The sequence below is a fragment of the Betta splendens genome, chromosome 15 (genome assembly GCF_900634795.4).
Source record: "Betta splendens chromosome 15, fBetSpl5.4, whole genome shotgun sequence".
Lineage (NCBI taxonomy): Eukaryota > Metazoa > Chordata > Actinopteri > Anabantiformes > Osphronemidae > Betta > Betta splendens.
The window spans coordinates 13,900,197-13,924,315 of record NC_040895.2 but is presented as its reverse complement, the minus strand read 5'-3'; the positions used below and the strand labels follow the sequence as shown (position 1 = coordinate 13,924,315).

Sequence of the window (24,119 nt, the reverse complement as noted above, 5' to 3'; positions counted from 1 at the left end):
CACAACACAGACACATACACACAACACACACACACCCACACACACAGACACACACACCAACACACACACACACCACACACACACACACACACTCACTCACACACACACACGCGCACACACACACACACACACACACACACACACACACGCACGCACGCACACACACAGACACAGACACACACACACACACACACACACACACACACACACACACACGTTTTACCGCAGTTCATGTGCAGCGCTGGCGCTCAATGAGCGTCTGATGTGAGCGGCTTCAGCATCACAGTGAGTCATTCCCCACCATCTGTCTAATGATCAGCGGCTACAATGGCTGCACACAGTTCGTGGATGTTCGACAGGCGGATCGGAAGGAAACTTCAGATTGGTATCAGAGAATTAAAGCTGCGATAAGGGTTTTTGGAGTTTCGTTCATTAGCTGAATCTCCGACTGCTGGAACGAGATGCTGTTTCGTTGCTGGTGTTTTTTGTTTACTGGGTGTTTACTGGCCTTTATGTCCCCAGTTAACATGCTGCCCATGCTTACCACTGCTGCCCAGTACACAAGGAGCACATTCAGACAGTGGTCTCCTCTGCCACCGATGGAGCTCTGCATGAAGCTACAGTCAATTTCTATTCTTTTGCTCACAGATCTACAGTTTAATGTTGTACAGGAACCAACTGGAAGAATAGGCAAAAATGAAACAACCACTTTCCTTATTTTCTCAATATGAAATAAAGACATTATCGCTCTCATGCCTTGTGTCAGTTTCCTATAAACCCTCAGACGAACCTGAGCCGATTCCACCCTTTTCATTACCCTCTTGTCACCTGCAGTGAAGCCTGCGTGCGATAAAACTGTGCCACTAAGATCCATTGTGACACGAGGCACCATTAGAAATCCCATCAGGCAATAATTGAGACCGGAGCGGGGCACGTCTGAAGTGACACGGGGGGGACGTGTCCTTTTTAAAGGTGAGCAGGAGCTCGGAGAAGGTTAAAGACGAAGCAGAGTGAAGACGCCGCCCGGGGTGCTGTTATTTCTGAGCAGACTGCCTGTTTTATGCCCCCGGAGAAAACGGAGACGCTCCGCGAGGAGCGCGTGACGTTCAAACGCAGCCGGATGTGACTGCAGCTCACTGACCATGTTTGTCCTCCTCCAGCGCTGAGTCGCTCAGTCAATACCCCCGACCACAGAGGAAATCTAGCGGAGACGCGTAAGGAAATTGCCATTTGAAGGGACGGAGGAAGTGCAGCGGGAGGGAGTGGGAACAAAACACACGCACAATCCTTGTTTCAGCCGGCTGAGAGCCCGCGGCTTAAGGGAAATCCATGGGGTCATTTCATTAGGGGACGCCTCAGCAGAGAAAGGGTCCAGAGACAATAGAGCCGCTCTCTGGACAACGGTGGTTACACATGAATAAGTTTCTCTCACAGAGGTCGAATGAACAGCCGAGCTCACGTCTCGCGAAAACGGACAATTACTGTCAGGCCAGAACGCACTGAGCGATACCTGGAAGCGCACATGCGTTTCCTCTGATTTGCCTGATGCAGAAGCTTGTAATATAAAAAAAGAGATGTAAAAATAATGTCACATATTCAGCTGCTGTTACATCACAAACCTGTGTCCCCCAGGAGATCAGAAAACAGCATGTCTTGACTGGGCTCATAATTAATGGAACAGCCAGACACTCAGCTTAAAGGCCTGGATGGGTGGTCCTGGGTTACATTTACCCCACATGCGGTCCTCGGTGGTGTTTGTGCACGTGGAGGAGTCGTGATTAGTCTGTGCAAACACAATGACTCCATCAGAGAAAGAGCAGAAATATTGTGAGCGGCAAAAGGGCTGAAAGACGACGCATGACAGCTAAAGTGGACGCGCACAGAATTGAGTTTATGTCAGGATGAAGCCTTTTAAAGCACGCTGTCAAGGTGGGAGCGCCGTGGAGGAGGCGTGTCGGTGCCAAAGGCAGCGAACACACAACGAAGACAGAATTGAAGCACACAACACACAACAACAAGAGCCTGAGTCCTCAAATACAGGTGTAGGTGAATATTTACCAGGAAACGAGACAGGAAGCAGACAGGAAGTGATGTCATACAGTACCAACGCTAATCTTAATTTGTGCAGATGCTGCTACAGTAGATGAAAACTTCAGATGTGCTGCACTAATTCCCTCCCTGACAGAAGGGAAGCATCATCAGCGGACGGGTTCTAGGAAACCTGCTCGTCGCTTCCTGCTGCTGCTGCTCCTTAATGACGAGGGAGGAGAGATGCAGCTCGTTGAACATGACTCCAGGACGCGACGGCGATGCTGCACACGAGTCTGATTTTAGAAACGGAACCCGATCCGGGAGCTGGAAGTTTGGCCGGCGCTCGCTTCCTGTTACGGCTGTTTCACCCAGACGCTAAATGTCACCATTTCAGCCGCGACAAGGATTATTACCAAATGTCAAAATGCAAATGCAATAAGGACATTATAAGGACAAAATGGTGCCCGTGTCATAACACTCAAAAGTGAGACTGTGGTTGCGTTTTAACTTTGAAATCGTTTATACTGATGATTGACGCGTGACTCATCGCTGCTCATCAGCACAGCAGCTCAGACTCACATTTGACACACGTCGAAGGGTCACGACTGGAACGCTCTGATGTCCTGCGTCCCTCATTATGCTGAGCACCCCCCTTCCCACCCCCCGGGGGCTCACGCATTGTTTTCCTCTCTTTCGCTTTAAATCTCCTCCAGTGACTCTGGAGTTGGAGGAGCGAATAAACTGCTGACTGGAGCCGTATGTGAGACGTGCCGCTATGACGAATGGCGTTCTAATAACGGACAATTATCAGTGACCTTGGAAGGACTCATCATTCAGCCCTGTGTAGATGTCAGAGCTGTGTCTGCAGCCTCTGAGTGATGCGTTGTCAAAGCAGCACACACCACATCCTCACAGTGAGCATCAATATATTGTATACAAAGAAGTTGGTTTGTGCCTTAATCCATTTGAAAAGCAAGTTCCAGTCTTATAAAACCTGACAGCATCAATGGCACCACGGGTTCCAACCTTTCATGCTGCTGTCTATTTTCCTATTGTTCTATTAGTGTCATTTGTTTGTTTATTGGTATTTCAGTGAAGGTAAAAAAGCCCCAGACTCTGTATTGTGCAATCAAACGCGACAGCAGGACGAGTGTCCTCCCACAGAAATTGAAGTCATGGCACAGTTCAACCATGACAGATTGCCTCTGCTCGGGCTCAGTACTAAGCGGAGATTTATCTCCATCGTTCCTATCGCGCGTCTGCGGGAGCGTGAAGCGCGACGCGCCGCCCCCTGACGCGCGTGGTTGCTGATGGGTGGTCGTCAGGAAACTGATCCACGCGTGGAGTCGGGACGCGCGCCTCTGCAACGCACGGCTGTTTCCTTAAACTGAAGATTTGAGCATCCGAGTGTTTTTACCAGCACCGTGCTGTCAAAGTAAAACACTGCATCATATTGGAAACGACGCGCCTGAGTCTCAGCCTTTGATGACTGCTTCTTCGCTGGAGTTGACGCTGTGTTCGTGTTTGTGATGGCAACGCGTGGTTGAGTTAAAAAACGAGTCACGCTGAGCGCATTTAGCCCCAAAAGGAGCGTGCGAGCGGACAGACATACGCGTTTATGTCTTCAGGGTCCGAATTCCCAGCGAAGAAGTCTTTTATGTTACACAGACTCTGCTTTTTGAAAAATCAATATAATAGAAAAACACAAAGTTCTGTTTTGAGCTGGGCAGGTTTCTTTCATCAACTTATTATTGTGGTCAAACGATTGTGTTTTAGCTCATACTGGGATTCTGTTTTTGAAAATGTTCAAATTGAAATAAAAATAAAAAAACTATATCTGAAGCATAATGACGTGATGATGAGATTAGTCATTACCGATGTCATCGGCCTATTCAAAAAAATTACTGTCTAACTTCTAAACCTCTGATGCTGAAGTGCAATGATGAGGATGATTCATCATCAGGTCTGACTTTCTCACTGATCAGTGAAGAGATGATAATTGGATTAATTGAGCTGAGGAACATCTGAATCATAGCGCAGCAGCAGATGTCACAACAAAATTACAGATGTGCTTACCTCAAATGCTGTTACAACCTTTCCTTTTTCCTTGTACCATTCACCTATTTCTATAAAAGCATCAGTGATGTCACTGTTCTAATAAGACATTTTGTACAAAGATTCTAGTGGGTTAGGTTCAATACAGTGCAAACTGCAGAGGAGGTTTTGCACACAGATGCAAAGGTAAATACTGTAATTAAGTGCAAAGATGAACTGGACAGACTCTGAGTATAAACGGAAGCGTGAGCTCAGCTCCAGGACCGGGGTCTTGTGTTTTATTGACTGTCTTCCTCACGCCAGCTCTGATTTACTTCAGTTCATCACAGAAAATCTGCTCAGAAGTTCCATGATGGGATGCGGAATAACTAGATGAACACGACGTACGGTGTGTTCAACAGTTGAAAGATGACAGTACAGTTGATAAACAATTTCAATTTACATAACAGATCTTCTGTATCACGTATGTCTATCACGCTTTATCAGTGAGTACAGTAAATGAAACAAGCGTCTCGCATCTAGTAGCAGTCGTAGCTCGAATGTTGCTTTATTCATTTTAACACTGCATGATAAAACTCTAAAACTATTTAAAGCCTGAACATAGTTATTAGTAAGAAAAGCTTTTCCATTACTGCCTAAATAGTTTCATTTCTTCTACATTCACAGCATGTGCAGTGTTTCGACATCTCCTCTGCTTTAATGGTGTTTTAATGACACTGTAACTATTTTAAATGACACCACTTAAGTCAAACAACATCTGGCACCATTGTTAAATATAGTATAACAGCACATTTCTTCTGTTATTCCTCTAAGTTGAAATGACATAGTGCATACATAATGTAACACCCCTGCATGTCTATATGCGAAGCTTGTTGAATCATTACACTATACTGAATATTAGACTCTAGATAAAAGTGGGGCCTGATCTGGAGTCTGCAGGGAAGCGTCACATCAGAGAGTTCACCTGCTCCGATGGTTTCTGCTTTTTACTTTTGAACTATCATTTATCATGTCTTTGTTTTGTTTCCTGACTTCATGATGAAACATATTAGCTTACGCTGGAGACAACACAGGTTTCAAGTCAAAATGTGCGGTAAGACATTTATATGATGATGAGAAATGGTAAATTGTCTGAACTCTTCTGTCATATTGGTATTCAAAGCTCTTTGACTCTACATGTAGGTTTCATTCACTCATTGCACATGCCGGAGGCAGAGCTGGACTCCAATCCTACGAATGCTAACCCTGACCCATGAGCATGATGAGGATGGTGCTGATGCAGCAGATCATGATGGCAGTGATGATGGTGGTAGTGCTGGTGGTTCTTGTCAGTTCCCAGGTGTGAACGCTGTAACTGTGAAGCAGAGTGTGAACAGCGATGATGCAAGATAAAGGCAGAGAGGATGCTCGGCTGATTCTCCTGCACCTCTCACCAGAACAGTGCACGCACACACACACACACACACACACACACACACACACACACACACACACACACACACACACACACACACACACACACACACACACACATCTGAGCAATCCAATAACATAGGTGCATACAAAAGAAAGCGTTTTATGCCCTTTACGAAATGAAGGAAATTCACCCAAGACCTCATCCGTTTCTGGAGAAAATTACCATCAATATCACATGAAAAAAAGGGAAATCAGCTGCTCATCTCCAGGTCTGCAGCTGAGACGCATCCATGAGACCAGTCTGCAATAAACTATTCAACAACAAGCCAAAATATCATAAGATATTTTAAAGAATATATTAAAGACTAACGGCATGTTTGTGTTACTGGTTTAATAATATATATTTTATTTGTCTATTGTTTATCTCTGCAGAAATGATAGAAATGTCTGTGTCATATCTGGGCCAATGCATGAGACTGATTGTAAATATGCTTAATTATAATGATCACCCACAGATATTGATTGTAGGTTTGATGTGAGGTCTGGAGGGCAGCGTCGGATCATCAGGAAGGTTTAGTTTGTGCCGTCTGACTGTGTGCTATGTTATTATACACCCACATTCCTTTCCTTCTTGCCTGTAAAGTTTCGTTATGTGAGAGATGATGAGAATGAAGCCATTGCTCCTGTATAAAACTATATGCTGAGCTACAGCTTCGCACTCGATGGAATTTGGCGCCACCTTGTGACTGTTTCTTGAACTTGCTTTGTCATAGAACACAAAAGTTGCCTTTTAACACACTAAAAAGCACCCAATTCATACATATGTTTGTTGCATTTTATTTCCATGACTTAAAAATCACACATTTACTTCACAGCAAATAAATATCACAACCAAAAGCAAGTGCAACTGAGCATCTCTATGCAGGTAGTATGCGCCTCGTGTGCTTTCTTGAACTTGATTGAGTTCCTTGTCCTTCACATCTACATCTCGTCTCCTTCAGGTGCTGCTCCACAGAAAGTCATTATTGTCCAGTACACTGGCCAGTTTGTGGTTGAAGGGCTGGTGAAATTCCCTGAGGAGGCTCCTGGTGGCTGGAAGCATTGGCCCCAGGTTCCGATCCGCCACGCGCCGGGTGTTGGACATGGGCCGTTTGGTCAGCGCCGCCTCCGCCTTCGCTAACAGAGGACCTGCAGGACAAAGGAAGCCAGCAGCTCCCCACAGTCACTTTAAAATGAAACTAAAGGGCATGTGACCCCGACGGCTGCCTTTGTGCTGTGCGTACCTGCGCGCAGGAAATCAAAAACCCTCTTGATTGTTGCTTTGAGGTTCGCTGCGTAGTCCTCCAGTCGCAGAACTAGGACCTGATCTCTCTGGAAAACCGTGAGCCAGTCCAGCAGGAAAACACTGTACAGGCCCAGGTTGAGCCTAACCTGCAAGCAAATAAAGGAAACATTCATCATCTCAATATGTGTTACATTAGCAAATATTTATATAGAAACTGAAAGTACTGCCTCGTGATCTGCATAAAATAATATTGCCCAGGAAAAGCATGTCTGTGCTCAGTAACGGTGTACAGACACCATCCGGCCACCAGGGGGCGCCACCGCCCAAGCACCAATTCACCAGAGCCACCGTCATCGCCTCTGCAGCAGAGCTTCTGTTTCAACACATCTTATTCCCACGTAAACGCAGACAGTTTGTGCTGACCGGCATAGTGTTGGACAGGCTGGTGTTGTAGACACAGGATCTGAGCGAGCTCTCAGTCAAACAGGAGTGAAACAGCTGGACAGACTCTGTGACCTTCTGGTGGAAGTCTTCCGCCGACTTGTTGGCCATCTTAAAGTAGAGGTAGTCAGAGTAAAGCCTGGAAGCAGCATCAGCCACAGTTTTAGGCCAACTGGAAGTTTTAAATGGCATATAACTGGATACAGATCCATTCATACCTCTCTACTGGATCTCTAAGCATGATGATGATTTTTGCGCTGGGACTGGCTATGTGGATGAAGTCCTGGGCCAGGAACCGGGGCTCCGACTCCTCCACGCCGCCGTGCAGGTAGCTCCAGGCTTGGTTGTCCCACATGGTGGAAGCACTGGCTTCACCTGTCGACATATCGGCACACTGACGGTCACCTCTCTCCCCTCAAACGCGTCGGCTGTTGCAGACACTCAGACATAATGTGGAACATACAAGTGGAGCAGAATTTCCTGAGAAGTTGCAAAAGCATTTTTTATCTGCTATGCAATAGCAAAGTTTCAAACTTCAAATTGAATTATGAAATTTATCATCGGAATATAAGTCAAATTCAAACAATAAGGCACAAAACTGATTATAGATTTTTCAGGCCCGAACCCAAAGTCCACTACATACAATAACTTCTTTACTTCCTTGTTCCTTTTGTTGGACCTATTCTGTGCTGAGGCCCAGGAATGGGTTTTCATGCAGCCAAATCCACCGTCATGAAAGCACAAAAGCAGCCAGAGGCTTCCACGTTCCTCAACACACTTCTAAAGTCATTGTGCTGCTAGACCACAGACTGTCTGGAATAATGTGAGCAGTATTTCCCTCTGGCACTTCACATGAGCACAGAAGTGCTTCTGAGGTCACAGCCACTGAAAATGAGCAAAAGCCTCACAATAAAAATAAAAGGAAACAAAGGGCTTCTGTAATTTGAGTCATGATCAGGATTGTCTGACACTTCAAAGGTTCTAAGGAAACACACAATGAGTATATGAGTAAAAGTATAAAGGCGAGAGATTCTGGTGCATAATGGACGCTGACAATAGCTTTCACGTATGTGTTCACCTGTTATGAGCTGCAGTGCACGATGTTCTCCAGATGAATTTCCACTTAGTCCGTTCTGTATGTTGTGGGCTGCCAAGTCAAACAAATCCAGGTAATCTTCCACAGGAAAAATTTCCTGGAAGCCATCTTTGAAGCGAATATACCCTACACCCAGAGGTACGACAAAGAACAGTTCTGATGGAGTCCTTCAGCATAAAATTAAATTATTGGATTGTAAAAGCTTCAGATGAAGGTGAACGTTTTATGGGGAATGATCAAAAGTTATTTAATCACGTCTACACACACATAGAGAAGTTCAATATTTTGCAATGTGCATTTGAAGGTGTGTTGTAGTGTCAGCACTTCCTGAAGGGAGGGACAATAAAAGCCCTCCAGAGAAGATATTGATTTAAAGGCTTTTATTTTGGCGTTAGGGAGTGGAACCATTTTAAGAAGAGCAAAAAATAAACTGTAGTGTTTTCATTTAAAATTACCTCTAGGGAAAGTGCCCAATCAGTTCACTGAACCCTGACTCACCAAAGCGTTTCCTCGTCCACCAGTGCGGCTCCTTCATGGTGTTGAACCTGAGCTGTGGGTGCAGCAGCATTCGGTGGAACAAGTCGGTGGTGCCGCACTTGGGCTGCCCGATGATGTAGAAGTAGGGCAGGCAGCGCAGGCGGAGCGGCCGCGGGCGCTGCTGGAGGCCCGTCCTGAGGCGCTCGCACACGGCTTTGAAGCCTTTGGAGCGCGAGGCGAAGAGGTTCCTCCCGTACGGGTCGGCGTCGAGGCCGTTGGGGAGCTCCTGGAACCAGCAAGGGCTCTTAGTGCTGTAGAGGAACTGGCGAGGGAGGACGGAGAACAGCTGTGGAGAGAGAGACCACACCAATGACCTCGCGACCTCGCGACCTCATGACCTTAAACTTCTTAGCCTGACTCACATGAGAATCAGTGCCGACCACGTCCTTCTCCTCAGGCACCTTCCTGGGCGCGTACTCCAGTTTAAACCTGATGACCCTCGCCAGCAGCTTCATGTCTATGGGATCCTTGGGCTTGAGCCGATAGGACGCGGGCGCCAGCAGAAGCCGCCTGTTGTCCCCGGTCAGGATGTAGGAAGCCGTGACCAGGAAGGCCAGCGTGAGGCCCAGCAGCAGGCTCACCAGCCGGACCCTGGAGACGCCCCACGGGTCGGTCGCCGGCCACAGCGGGACCCGCCCGACCGGGCCCGGCCGCGCCCGCGTCGGCCCGCGCTCACAAACGGGCCTCCTGCCGTCGCCCCCGGCAACCGGCAGGCTGTGGAGGCCGCAGCCGCGGCCCCGCCGGGCGTTGCTCTCATATTTGCAGTCCGAGAGAGGCATAGTGACGCGGAGGCAGATCAGGCATGTAGACGGGAGAGCGGGGAGATCAGCCTGTCACACACACACCGGGGCTTCGCTTCAAGGCTGCAGTGTGCCGGGACGCGCCCATCCATCATCCGGCCCGCTCGTCGCCGCGTCATTTGTCTTCATTCCCCGCGTTTTCCCCCCAGTCGTCCGCCGGCCCGCCTGTAAATACCAAATCTATATGTTAGAATGATATTTTCTTTTCAATTAAAGCGCATCGTCACTGAAATGTACGACGAAGAATTGTAAATATTTGCAATGGCGCGTGTGGTGCTGGAACCTCCTTCCTGCGGTGCCCCGTGAAACGCTCCGGGTCAGCGGCAGAGTGTGTGGTCTGCTGGAGGCAGAGCTTCACCATGAGGCTCTCAGGGTCAAAATAATAGCTGCTCCGTAACTCAACCCTAAAAACACACAATTATACGACGCGAGCTTTGCTTTCTTAACGTGAGAACGTGATCCACGAGATCAAGGTTTTCCAGGGACCGAAGTCTGTTATTAACGCAGGTGGACACACACGGTGCAGACGTTCCGTTTTTCTTTCCCGGCCGCATGAATATCCAGAAAGTGGAGAGTATTATTTCGAGAGCTTGGGGCCACACGCCGAAGTGCATAATCTTTGTAAAACACTGCGCTGACACTTCCTCGTCAACCAACATATTTCTCTCCCCTTTTGTTGTGGAGTTCAGATCATGAAAGTGAACGATCCCACTGGACCACGAAATTGAATCCTGCACCGGCTCCACCAAACATCTCACACAGAGCACAGCGCTCCCGTCGTTCCCGCTTCAGGACCGGCGCCGTTAAAACGCCATGCGACTCGATGAGGAGCAGTAGTGACGCTCCGAGCAGCTCCTGCAGATGCAGCGCAGTGGAAGATTAGCAACGTGCAAAACAGCCGGCGTCAGATTAAATGAGAGGAGCAGAACGTGATACAGTGCAGCATCAAAATCCCTGACCTCAAGGACCAAACAGAGACGTGATAATTAAATATTTTTACCCACTCGGCCTGAGGAAAATCAACAAATGTCACTCTAATCGGCACATTAGTTCACGGAACTAGTTGCACAACACAGATATTTTGAGGGTGAAGCAAGCGGAACGCTGGGTGTCCGGCCGAGGCCCAGCTCCTCCTGCGCTCCTCGAACTCAACTCCCCACTCGGCCTTGACGGTTGCCTCCTACGGATGGAAAGCCTCTGATTGATACGGACACTGACAGAAAGGTCAGCGTGTCACAGAGAACGATCCTCCAGCGTCCGCAGACGTCTCAGCCGGCAGGAAGTCGAGGCAGAGACTGTACAAGCATCTTGATTTACTCCAATAACACTTTGAGAGGGGGTGTTTTCATGTTGTGTTCGAAGACCGGTCACTCAGAACCAATATGACTATACGAGCTGGACTTTCTCTATTCTGTCCTACTATATATCAGCGACTTGCGGTCCACTGTTTATTTACTTATTGTCACCACTAGGAGCAACTAAGGTGATTGACTCAGGGAAATGCATTTTTAATCCTTTGTTGTTTTTGTTTGACGCAGGTTGATTGCAGGTTATTTATGTGTCTGATCGTACACACGCACACACACACACACACACACTGGTCGCTGCCTTTCTGTGTCGCACATCTTCTCCCTCGTCTCTTTCTGACAGAATCTGCCACTGCACATTTTGTGCGACGAGGACACAAAAATAAACAGCAAATGTAAATCAGCTTCCAAACAAAATGACACGACGCCACATGTTGAATGCAGATGTGCAGCTCTTATGAAGGGTCACGTACAGCTGGTGCTGAACGCCTTAAAAGGCCTCGCTGTGACCACCAAAATCAGTTCCACACACACATATCTTTAACATGTTTTAAAGATGTCTTGGTGTTTATCAGCGTGTAAACACCCCCTGACTTTGTACAGTGCACTGTGTGACTGGGACTTGGCTGAGTCCCAGTGCTGGAAGGAGGCGGGGGACCAAAAACAAAGGACATAAACCAGCCCTGGTGCTGACGAGGACGTCAAACAAAGATGAATGGGAAACCAAAATCCAGCACCAGCGCTCGCTCGCTTTGTGGGAAAAAAATAAACGTAATCAAAAGTAAAAGTAACTCGATGAACAGAAAACAAATAATGTGGGAGACAATCAAAGATCATTTATTTAGCTATTTCCTGTCACATCATGGATGAAAACTTGGCAGGACGACTAAAAGCTTCCCGGGAGCACGAATATCTCAGGAAGTGGGATTCGCCTCGCTCCCTTGTTGAACAAGTCCTCCCTCTCCGTTCACAGCCCACTAAAATCACCAAGACGCTCGCTTTTCCATCACTGGGAGTCGAACTGGTGTTGGACAGGTCAACGCCGTCCACCTTGACATCTGGACGGCAGATGTGGCCCTCAGCTCCACTGTGTGCGAGCAGGACGGCGTGTTTTCTTAATCGCTACAGGTTGTCTGCTTTAGCTGAGCTTTAAGGCCGATGGGAACGTCTGGAACACGCGTGCTACTGTTTAACAGGACAGGGGCCGCCATCAGCGCAGGCTTCGTGCTCAAATTAGAGATTAGGACCATTAACGCTTAACAGTGACCAGCAGCGCTTAGTCGCGCTCGCTAAGCTGTTAGCATCAGACGGTTTATTTACTATTCCTCAGCAAATGCGTCTAATCTGGGGATCAGTCTGAGCCTGTGATCGTCCCGACTGCTTGTTTCTCCAGCTTCATCTGTCACTGGGTTCCCAGATCTCTGTGTTTACGCCCTGAGTGAAGCGTCAACTGACACGGGCCCGAATCCAAAGCAGCGACTAAGAGACTTTGGGAGAAAAGGTGAAAAGCTGAGTCCCTGTTCTGACCGACGGTCTGAGGTGCTGATGGGAACCAGTTTCAGCAGGACGCGTCGGTGCTGATCAGCTGCTGCTTTTCACCGAGCGCCGACTCAAATCTCTAAATCCTGCTCGCACACAAGTAACTTTACTGACGCACAGCAGCTCAATTGTGATGAATGACTGAATGAATCATGTGCCTGCGTTTCACCAGGAAGGAGTCCGTTCCCACATTATGATGCTTTAATACATTTGAGGAAATTTGCCTGGGTCTGTGACTCAGACTGGACCCAGGTCTGCAGCATGTATGAAGATAATTAAAGGTTTTTCTTGGCTCGTTGCGTCACATGGAAGTTCTACAGAGAGATGACGACAAAGACGGCTGCAGAAAACACACACATGGAGGAAAAGCAAACCAAAAGGAGCCCCGGCGCAAACAGACGAGCGTCAGGATTCTCGTCAGCGCCGACGCAGGAGCGACGGCTGCAGATAGAAGTCCGCCCATTCCGCCTAAATATCGCTGGAAACTCTGCAGAGACAATTCTGCACGGCTGAGGCTTGTGGCCATGACAGGTTAAAAATGAGCCGCTCTCGAAATAAAAGCTGGGAGCTGCTGCCAGAGCACTTGAGCATCGCACCAGCCTCCCACATTCCTGGTGCTGTTTGTTGAGGAACCGTTTCGCTCTGTTGTTGGACCCCCGCAGCACAGTGTAAACAGCCTGTCAGGGCTCCGCTCTCATACTTGGAGCATTACCTAAGCCTCTGTGGACCCCGGGCCAAAAGAAGAGCTGTGGTTCTGGACTTTAGGGGAGCAGCCTTAAAACCACGAGGAGAGCAGCGCAACGCGAGCCCAAACCCAGAGCTCACAATGGAACCACAGCTGCAGACTGGATAACAACCTAAAGACACGTGATAATGTATAAATAATGGGATTTGCAACAGTAAAAGGATGGATTGGTGATGTTACAATAAGACTTTTAGAGCGTGTTTACAAATGAGAGACACGACTCTAAGATGTTCTGCAGCTGTTCGAGAGGAAAGTTTTGATGAGAAGGCTTTTACTTTGAAGGAACGTAAAGTTCCAAACACATCGCTCACACGTGTTAAAGATGGGAATTCTGTGAAATGACTCTTACTTCTAATGTTTCAGTTGCATTAAGGCTCCACTTCGTCAAACTACGGTCAACTACAGCGCTTCCTTAGACCTTAGTCTGAGACGATACGCACTTATTATTTGGCTTATATAAGTTGATATAATTATCGACTCAATTACAAAACGAAATATAGTGCATTAAAACGACTGATCAATTTATACAATGGTTCAACTGTCTAGGACACGATACTCACCGCCGCTGTTTATTCCAGGCGTTGCTGTCGCTCACGAACCTCGACGACCGCCAGCGAAGGGAAACGAAACCCGGGAACAGGTGTGAACGTGTGAAACGGTGAAACCACAGTGATTGTGTCCCGAGCGTGAAGGTTGCACATTTTCACAAGCGTCGTGTGGGAAGTGCGAGACTTTCTGGAGTCCGCGTCTCCCCGTTCAGCAGTGCGCGCGGCGGAGAGAGCGAGAGAGAGAGAGAGAGAGAGAGAGAGAGAGAGCGAGAGAGAGAGAGAGAGAGAGAGCGAGAGAGAGAGAGAGAGAGAGAGAGAGAGAGAGAGAGAGAAGAGAGTAGAGCGAGATGAGAGTCGAGAGGAGAGGAGAGTGAAGAGAGGAGCTAGAGAGAGAGAGAGAGAGAGAGAGAGAGAGAGAGAGAGAGAGAGCGAGAGAGAGAGAGAGAGCGAGAGAGAGAGTGAGAGTGAGAGAGAGCTAGAGAGAGAGAGAGGAGTCGATCTGCTCTTCATTCTGAAAACGCTTGCGATGATTAATCTTTGACTGTACAGTATCAGTATCAGTAGCTCAGTTTAGTGAGTTTTCCAGACACAAGCACAAACAAACAGCTTCCATTAAAGAACGGGCTTAATGACCCCATTAATGCCTCTGCGCCATCTTTTTCAGAGAAGCAGTATGTTTGAAGCTCTACGTGCTTTATGGCTTTAATTTTTTACTGCACTAAAAACAATTGTTGTTTCAGCACACGACCCAAACCAAATGTCCTGTGACCAGTGTTGCAATGAATAAAGCTTTCTGATTATGTAATTGATAAACAGTTTATTCATGCGGTTTATCCATATTTTATCTCACTTCAAAATGTGGACATGACGGGTCGTAATCACTGATGTTTAAATGTGGTTTTAATGTTTTTTAGAGTAATGGAGAATGTTTTCATTAGCTGACGTGACTCATTCTGCGTGAGTGGGAGTCAGTCTGGCTTTCACAATGACACATCAGCCCTAATGATAGAACCAACAGCATTGTTGAGACGAAACTGAACAGCAAGGCCACACAACCACGGGCCGTGTGTTTATGTAATGCATGCATTCTGATTCGTTAGAACGAAGATCCTTCTATCAGAAATGTCTCAACTAGAGACTAAGAGGAGAGTGTGAGGATCTTAACATCCAGCTTTTCTTAAAATGTCATCTAGACCTTTTGCCAATTAACCTCATTAGTTGCAAAATGACTTCCTGAACTTCTTTGACATAAATTGCCGGCATTCATTTCAGCATTGCTTAGTTTCGTTTCCCCGAAGGATTGAGTCTGTTTGTGACAACAACAACAACCACCAGCTGACGCTAAAGCGTAAACGCAGCCTGTTTTTCCTGAACCCTATTATTTCCCGTTGGTCGCGTCACGCTGGGCAGTCAGTCCATTGACCTCCGTGGTCACTGGTTCCTCCACGAACAGCACAACAGCTCAATGACAGAACAGAATTATTGTGATGGAGGTGATCTAACATGACGGAGTCTCTCTCACACACAGTCATCACTAACAACACACTATCCCTGGATCCACTTAAAGACGACACTTAGTTTGTTTCCTGTTATTTCCTTGTGACACGTTCGTATTTTGATGACGTCGCAGCGGCGCCAGACATTTAACGTGACATCAGCTGACACCACCTCCAAACGACGAGGACGCAATGTTTGTGCGCTTCCAGCTTTGATCACACGACCGAGAGCAGATCACGACGAAACCCGAACGCACGCGCTCGCTCTGAGGGTTTTACGCGTTAGAGGCTCCTCGAGTCGTCCGTGCACATCCCCGTCTTTGCGGGAACCAAATTAATTGTGTTGTCGAGCGCCGACTCCCTCGTCGTTACTCATGACATCTGTTTCTTGTAGGAAACGGGTGAAAAACCGGGGGAAGTGGAGTGAAATGTCAGGGGCTGCCACCAGCTCCCGCCCGCTGCGCCTTTAAAGAGTGAGTGTGTGTGTGTGTGTGCGCCTTTAAAGAGTGAGATGGTTCATTTGTGACAAGTGGAAGCGGCGGCCCTGCGAAAGCGCCGCTGCGCCGCCAAGATAAAGGCTCATTTGAATAGAGCGCCTCCCCTTCAGAGCACATCCATATGCATGAGGACCCGAGTCTAATTGCTGTTAATTCCTCTGATTGCGATTTATTCCTATCTCAGGGAGGAGCACAAGCTGTGTGTGAATGAACGCCCGACAGAGGCTTCCCCGAAGAATCTCTGGTAATGACTTTGAATGCACCGATTTAATATGTACTCCCATCCGATCGTGATTTTAAGAATCTGACTCAATTAAGGTGATGATGTATGATGCACATACAGTGATATGTGAAATGATGTAAATAATTTAAGGTTTTAAACTCAACATATTACCTATTTGTTGTGACTTATGGCTGCACGCTTCATTTTCAGTTGCCTGAATGTCCTCTGTGCCTCCATCACTTGTTTACTTTCAACAGAAAACCTGAGGCTGAGGATTCATGTGTCTGAATGTGAGAAACACACAAACTGCGTGTTTCAGCGACAACAGAGTTCATTAAACGGCCGTCAGTTCAGCGGCCACTGCAAGATCATGTCCCCTAACGAGTGTGTGTGTGTGTGTGTGTGTGTGTGTGTGTGTGTGTGTGTGTGTGTGTGTGTGTGTGTGTGCGTGCGTGTGTGTGCGTGCGTGCGTGTGCGTGCGTGTGCGTGTGCGTGCGTGTGTGTGTGTGTGTGTGTGTGTGTGTGTGTGTGTGCGTGCGTGTGTGTGTGTGTGTGTGTGTGCGCGCGTGCGTGTGTGTGTGTGCGTGTGTGTTTGCGTGTGTGTGTGTGTGTGCTCTCTGAGTTGAGTTCAGGACAGACTGTGATTACCGGCGCTCCGTCCTCCTCTGTGTTATTAGCGCCGCTGACCTTTGAACGCATCCGATCGGCGCAACCTCACATCTGGTGAAGCTTGAGAGACGAGAGGCGACGAGAATATAAACAAGACATCGTCAGCGAGGGGTTATTTCACCTATTATCATGATGATCGTCGGCTTGTTTTTACCGCAGGGAGCACTGATGCTAGAATCACACTTTGTGGGACTTTGTGTTATGTGTTATTCAACCTTCATCACAGTGTAGAGTCTTCTAACAGGCAGCGTCTGTCACTTATAGGAAGCAGAGTCATTTTACTGATGGAATCACGGTCGGAGACGACGCTGATGAAACACGCTGCCGTCGGTTCAGCTCGAGGTGCAGGTCGACCCCGGGACCTGGAATCCCCCCAACTTCAGCCATGACTAAATCCCATTACAGCCACTTTCTAAGCACTCGAGCCTTTTCCGTGGAAAATCCGTTTTCATCCACGGCCTGACGTCGGTGCCAGGAGTCTTGCAATCACATCAGTGTGTCAGCGCTGGCCTGTTCACAAGAATTAAAACGCTGAAGGTTCGCAAGATAAGTTGGGAATGATGGACAAGGTGAAGAAAATCAGCTCTGCCTTCCAGATATTTATCCAGGACAGCGGTCATGCGCTGGCGGAGCCTTTCTGGACCTCGTCCAAACACTTCCACCGAGTTGAGTTTCTCTCTAAATCATGAATGCGCCTGCTCCGTCTCACTTCCGCTGCTTTCGGAATCCTTTGCTTCTCGCTTTCACAAGAACAGCGTTGTTTATCATAAAAAGAACCAAATCAATGAAGGCGAGTAAAGAAATATGGACTGTCTGGAAAACACACAAACACCAAACGTTCTGCTTTCATTCTGAATAAAAAAGAGCAAAGTTACTATTAACACTTCATCACCGCTCTCCTGATGTTGGTAACATCTGGAGACGACAGCTGAAATGATGACAGACTGCAGGCAAACAGAAGGGAAAGTATGGATTCCTTCGCTTCCTGCTCAAACTGAGTCTGTGTGTGTGACGTCTGAGCAACTTCAGCTCCAGCTCTGAGGGTTTGAACTGGGCTTAACTGAAGGCAGCAGCTGGTGGCGGAGAAATCCTGCGAAGGTGCTCAACAGGTCTCGTCCTGTGTAGGTTTTCCTGACTGATCCGCAGGTGAGGCTTCGGCCCCGGAGCCGCAACCCCTCAGCCGGACGCGATCCTGCGCCTCTGCCCTCGTCCCCGCTGGGAGACACAGCATCAGATGGCAAGAAAGGGAAGCGTGGCCGTTCAGGCGAAAGCAGCATCTCTGGATTAGCTTTTGCTTTTAAGTGCCGCTCCCTTTAGTTTCTGGGGTTACGTGTTCCTCCCAGCGAGGGAGCGATGCTCTCAGTGGATGAACAGATACACAGGAAGTGCTTCACAACACATTCCCTTTCATTGTCTTTTTTGATGCATGAGGTTGGGATGGATAAAATATAATTAATTTTGCAAAAGCTTGAGGACAAAGAATTTTCCTCAGTTACAGTATATTCCAATGCAAATCCCTTGGAAATAATGATAATTTGAGGAAATTAATTTAAAAAAAGTTAATTTTGCAATCACCCATGTCTAGAAAAAGCATCTGGCAGATTTCAGATTTCACTCGTGGCCTTCACTTTCACTTCGACTTTGCTCTGCCTCTGGTTTCACAGGATTGCATGTTTGTGATAAGGGAAGTGTTTTCATCCGCGTCTGCTTGTGTGACATTGTGAAGCAAAGCGATGCTATTTTACCGGTATCACATCCCGCAGGGCTCCGTGATGCACGAAAAACCTTATATTCCTCCTGATGAAGAGCAGAAACGAGCTAAAAGGAGAGTCGACATCATGCATGCACGCGTTCACCGTCTTAGATATTCAGTTCAAATAAGCTAATAATCATGCACTTGACCTTTTCAGGGCTAAATCAGTGTGAAGCCTGTTTTGATTTGCTGAGTGAGTAATCATCACAAACACATTAACCTGTGAGTTTACTTTAAAAGGATGTTTTAGAATCAGAAGTGGTCTATTTTTATATATGGGCTTATGTGAAACAGTCACACATATAAACACATCCGCACAGGCAGGAAAACTATTACTATTCACATCTGACTGTTCTCCTGCATGAATTTTAACCGTGCTGACCCCAAGTGACCCCCCCTCAGATACGGTGCAAAATTATGCATCGCATTGTCATATAACACTTGCCTCAAGCCAAACCGTGGGATACGTCTCAGATGCCGCATTTCCCAGGGAATTGATCAAACCTGTCCAAGTCTTTAGCCGCCTGCCAGACCCTGTAGTGGAAAATACCGCTGAGCTAAAAGCAGGCGCTTTCATGCATTTCAGTCAGAAGTAACAAATCTGTAAAGGACAGAAACCCGTTATTAAAGTGTCTATCGTATGTTTGTGGGCTTGTTATTGATAAAGAGGGGAGGAAACAGTGTTTTAGAGCCAAAACTAAAAACAGCAGCACTGTGACAGGTGATCGTTGGCCACAATATGACAGCAGCCAGAAACATCTAACTGACGGACGCTTGTCAGGCCTCGAACTGTCAGTGATTTCAGGAGAAAAATGCCCAGCGGCCGTTCTCAGGTTTCCTCCTGTCTCATTCAGCTGCACACTCACTGTTTTCCACTTGCAGACAGAAGCCTCTTACTGGGCCACAGGGCTGTGGAAGCACAACCCACCCAGAAACACGTTGGCTAATGACACGTAGCTATTCTCCGTATCAGCTGGAGACACAACGAGCTACACGCGTGCTGCACGCCAGCGAAACCAAATCCGTGAAAATATGAGCTGCGTGAATCAAGATTTAGGGTTTCAAAAACAACACAAAATCAGGTGACACACAGCCATTTCATTAAAATGATCCTAATCTGCTGCATGTAAGATTCCAATTAGCGAAGTCAACTTCGAATTAAAACTGTCTGACCACTGAGCTTGTTAGAGCTTATTATTAAAATGAGAAATGCTGCCCCCGTGTGGCTGTAGTGTGTAAGTGACGTATCTCATTGCTCAGCATCCCCTTATTAGCTAATCATATCAAATAGACATAATATACAGTACCTTTGGTCTTCTCCATAAAACACACTAAAATCATGATGTTTGATACTGAGTATTTAGAATAAGTGTATAAACCGTTTTTTTATTGCCAAAGATAATCTAACACTTTTCTCCAGATTAATGTTTAAGGATTAAATGGGCCACTAGAGCCACACACACACACACACACTAACACACAGATGTTTTATGTACTTTTTAATTAAATTACACTGATGATGTTTGGAAAAACCTTGACGTGACAGTTAGAAACACAGCTGCAGATGGTCGGATGCAATAAGATAAAGTCTGAGAAGGTCACAGTGTGAACCGTCACATACACAGTGTGATCAGGTGTGTTCAGCAAACAATCAGTGCATCAGTGGAGCTGGAACTTAATAACTGTGCTCAGTGTAGGTTTCTCAGTTTATAAAGTATGAAATGTAAATAGTACAATAGTTACAGTTAGTTAGTTCTGGGCAGAAAAAGTCCAACTCAGGATGTAATTTTGTCCTTGTAGATGTAAGTACCACCGTCAGTCTGGGTTTCTCATATATGCGGATTGAAGTACGTCGGCTGGACGAATCCAGCGGACATGAAGGGATGCAGAAGTCCTCCAGTGGATGCAAGTGGAACAGCACCAGTCGTGTGGAAAATCACATTCCCGGAGCTGAAAGTGGGGAAAGTTTGGTGGAAGGAGGCGGCGCTCGACGCACAGGGAGCCGGGTTTGGGCTGACCAGGGGGTTGGAGCCCGACTGCAACGGGCTGTCTGCGCCCGGGTTCTGTTTTTTCCACTTGGTCCTCCTGTTCTGAAACCAGATTTTCACCTGGGTTTCGGTCAGGCTCAAGGACAGCGCCAGGTTTAGTCTCTCGCACACGGACAGGTACCGAGTTGCGCGGAACTTGTTCTCCAGAGCCACCAGTTGCTCGTACGTGAACGCCGTTCTGGCGCGCCGCGGTTTGGCGCAAACCTGGTCCGGGCGCCGCCGCTTGTGCGCCGAAGGCTCCTGCGGTGGGACCGCTGACTCTCCGTCGTCCTGTCCCTCGGAGAAAAAGTGCTCTGTGTCTGCCGAGGGGGAGGTCAGGAGGGAGTCAGCGCGTGTGGAGGCCACAGAGCCTTCGTCCGCCTCTTCTTCTGCAAGTGAAAAACAAGCGTAAGCTCAGATCCAAATGAGGAACATTCATTTCAGGCATTTGTGTATTAAAGCCCAACTTTTAGGCAATGTCAGTGTTTAATGGCATCCATATCAATTAAGTTTGCGGAAGTTTTTCAAGAAACTTTCCCGCTCTGCCGCTTATTCTATTATTATAACCCAGATTATTTATTCACCTATACACATGATTGTGCTCATTACGACTGCGTCTCGTTTGGATGCGCGCCAACAGGCCTTTAAGGCGGATAAAAGCGCTAAATTGACCGTGGTGCTGAAAGGACAGCTCCTGACAGACGTGTCGTATCAAGGCTCAACACTCAGATCTGCTTAAATAAAACCTGTCTGTGTTGTGCCAGGATGCTTTTATTTGTCCACTTCGAACAGTTTAAATACCAAACACGGCCTAAAGGCCTAAATTTAACATCTGTAAAGTATTTGATTAGTATCCTGAAATCGTTTAAGCAGAACGGTGCATGGATTCAGAGGAAGGGAGACTTGGTCTCTTGGTCACTAATCCTTAAATAATTTATAAACCACACATCGCCTCAAATGTCATGTTGCGGAAAGAAATCCCGTCTAAATCCAGCTCCGCCACCTCAGCCATGACGTGCTAATGGAGTTTCATATTTGCGGGCGGATCGATAAATGTCATCTATTTAAAGGGAAGTTTTAATCGAACGATATTTGGGATCAGACATGGATGGGGTGTGAAGTTTGTACCTGCAAGGTGCTGGAGGGAGATATGCAGGATGCAGTAATGGGATATCGATCAAAGCGCGCAGAGGCGTCCTCAATGGGACGATTTAAACAATTATCTAGCCTGCCTGTCCCAATGCCAATCACACGCTGGGGCTCTGGGACCAAGCCTTTGTGGCTTCCTTGAAAGGAAACGCAGCCTTGGAATTAAGGGAAGGTCACAGAGATGACAATAAAAGTGATAGAAATGGCGTTTCATTTCATGGTGCGCAAACCGAGAGAATACGGTTTGATTGGTCTATTTTATTGTGCTCCTAATTGAATACGACACGGCAGAGATGCGAATTTCTTAATAATTATAGATGATAGAACACTGGTTCGTGCGATTAAAATGCACGCACACAATGCAGTTCATAGAGATCCGTTTATCTGTAAAGGTTGAGTAATATTATTAGAATTCTGCGTTTTCTTTACCTGCTCTCGTGCGCTCAACTGTCAGGTCGTCGCGTGCAGGGCTGTCCGGCTCCAAAGTTGTTCCTTCCACGTTTGGCACGGAGAACTTCTCCTTAGCGACGCAAAGTTCGCTTCCCCTATTGCTGTTGAATTTGTTCGGATCCAATATGTCAATGATAGAAAAGGAGATCTTGTGAGTGGACGTCATTGTCACTCCACAGTCCTCCGGGTCCAGCATCCTTTTATGCACAAAACCTGTAAAGAAGACGTGCGTAATTACGCGCAGGCTTCAAAACTTCTCATAGCTCAACCGTCTTCTTCTCGACAAGCTTCACGCGACTGAATTAGCGGCGACGACGCCTCGGAGCGTGGACTCTGCTTCAGTCTGTCAGTCGTGCAGCGTGAATGAAATGACCGGAGCGCGGTCTTTAAAGCGTCTGTCTCCCCCATCGCCCAGCCAGACACGTGATACAAACACTTAGTGTTTCACACGACCACCTAATGGGCTCAAAGCATTCGTCAATAATCACCCATATCATTAAATTCAATAATCCACGACGCGAAAGTAAATTGGGCACAGATGGTGCTTGATCCATATCTGAGATCGCCCTGTCTCCCCAAATTAAACTCTTTTGGAGGCGTTAATGTCAGGAGTGGGACTCCAGCGTCCCTGAACAGAAAAACTTTCTGTTAATAAACAGCCAGCTTCAGCATCAGGGCTGCTGACAGCAACTCGTGCATTTCAACTATATTAACATGCACAACCCTGAACCAGCCTTATCACACTGTTCCTTCTCTTCTCATCACTGCAGTGCTTTTTGTTGGAGTTCGGTGGCGTAATGTTTCCATATCTCCTCATAAGACACAGAACCTTTCACACCAATAGCAGAAATACTTTAGGATTTAATTTAATTATTATTCAAATTTGTCTTTCTGAGTCTACTCTCTCAGACATGTCTGCTCTCTTGTTATAAAACACCTATTAGTAGGTTCTTTAGGAAAACATAAGGATGACTTATTATATAAAAGCTCGTTTAAAGCAGGTCAAATAATTACGACTGATTGTTTTCTCACACAAGGCGATGGATTTCTATTCGTCAGCTGGCTCCCTCGTCTTTGCTATTAGTGTTAAATATAAAGTGACATAGGGGGTGTTTAAGGCTTGATATGTGCTGATGGCTAAAACGGTGAAACCAGCAGGATCAATATTCCCAGCAGGTGTCCAATACAGATAAAACCTGATGGCTACAGACAGTCATTTTGGATACATGGAGGCCAGGAGGAGCGAAGGAAGGCTTGTTCAAAGTGTCATTTTTTAGTTTTGGCCCAAAATGATTTTTGTCAATTAGCGATTTTTCTGCAATTTCGTTCAAATGATGAATTTGTGTTTGTGCAGAACAGGTTCAAACCGCGGGTAAACGTGCGTTTTTCTCCACCAGCTGGTGGGCGCTACTGCTCCGGACCACGTGTCCGCGCATTTGCATGTTTGATCACTTATGCATGTGGGGTCTGGAGTGACGAGACAGACAGGAGGCCAAGGGTCCGTCCCTCTGCTGCTTTTGTGCAGCGCTGGTGGCACAAGGGATTCCGTGATGTTTACACACAGTTAAAAGTCTCAACTTCCTGCGTTACTTATACAGTGGAAGGTGATTGCTCTGCTCCACGGTGCTTTCAATGCTACCCAGTCAGAGTGGACTGCAGTTACATAGTCAAACATTTGTTAAATCTGCCCCTACAGGGTGTCTGCATGTCCACATTTGCATGTGTATGACACTTCTATGACACTTCACTCCATATGAATGGAGCCCGGCGCACACTGGAGGTTTACAACTTCCTACGAGAAAGCCCAGTGGCGGGACATCTGTTTGTGTGGGTCAGACGCACAAAGGGACGAGCCCCAAGGACAAAGAAGCCCTCAGGTAGACTTCACAGAGTGGGAACAGCAGCTGGCTGGAAGTCTGAGTCTGTACGGGCTGCGGCAAGATCTCAGAGAGGTGGAGTGCTCCCAGCCAGACACAGCAGGGGGCCAAAAAGACACACTTCCACCCAAGACCCCCCTCCAGGGTCAATAAAGTCATCACATCACATGGAGGCTGC

The 24,119-nt window shown here is 47.2% G+C and overlaps 2 protein-coding genes across 2 annotated transcripts; both read right to left on the bottom strand.

Annotated features, from left to right (window-relative positions):
- Positions 1-6,323: 6,323 nt before the first annotated feature.
- On the bottom strand, positions 6,324-14,025 carry LOC114842100 (carbohydrate sulfotransferase 15-like). The gene is made up of 8 exons (XM_029127601.3): positions 13,813-14,025; positions 9,224-9,826; positions 8,823-9,147; positions 8,307-8,450; positions 7,447-7,603; positions 7,211-7,367; positions 6,786-6,933; positions 6,324-6,690 (listed from the first exon to the last, which is right to left on the bottom strand). Exons 2-8 carry the CDS (start codon positions 9,638-9,640, stop codon positions 6,500-6,502), a joined length of 1,539 nt encoding a protein of 512 aa, XP_028983434.1. The 5' UTR covers positions 9,641-9,826; positions 13,813-14,025; the 3' UTR covers positions 6,324-6,499.
- Positions 14,026-19,955: 5,930 nt separating this feature from the next.
- nkx1.2la (NK1 transcription factor related 2-like,a) lies at positions 19,956-22,390 on the bottom strand. The gene is made up of 2 exons (XM_029127082.3): positions 22,044-22,390; positions 19,956-20,854 (listed from the first exon to the last, which is right to left on the bottom strand). The coding sequence occupies exons 1-2, from the start codon at positions 22,258-22,260 to the stop codon at positions 20,268-20,270; spliced, it is 804 nt and encodes a 267-aa protein (XP_028982915.1). The 5' UTR covers positions 22,261-22,390; the 3' UTR covers positions 19,956-20,267.
- Positions 22,391-24,119: the final 1,729 nt, after the last annotated feature.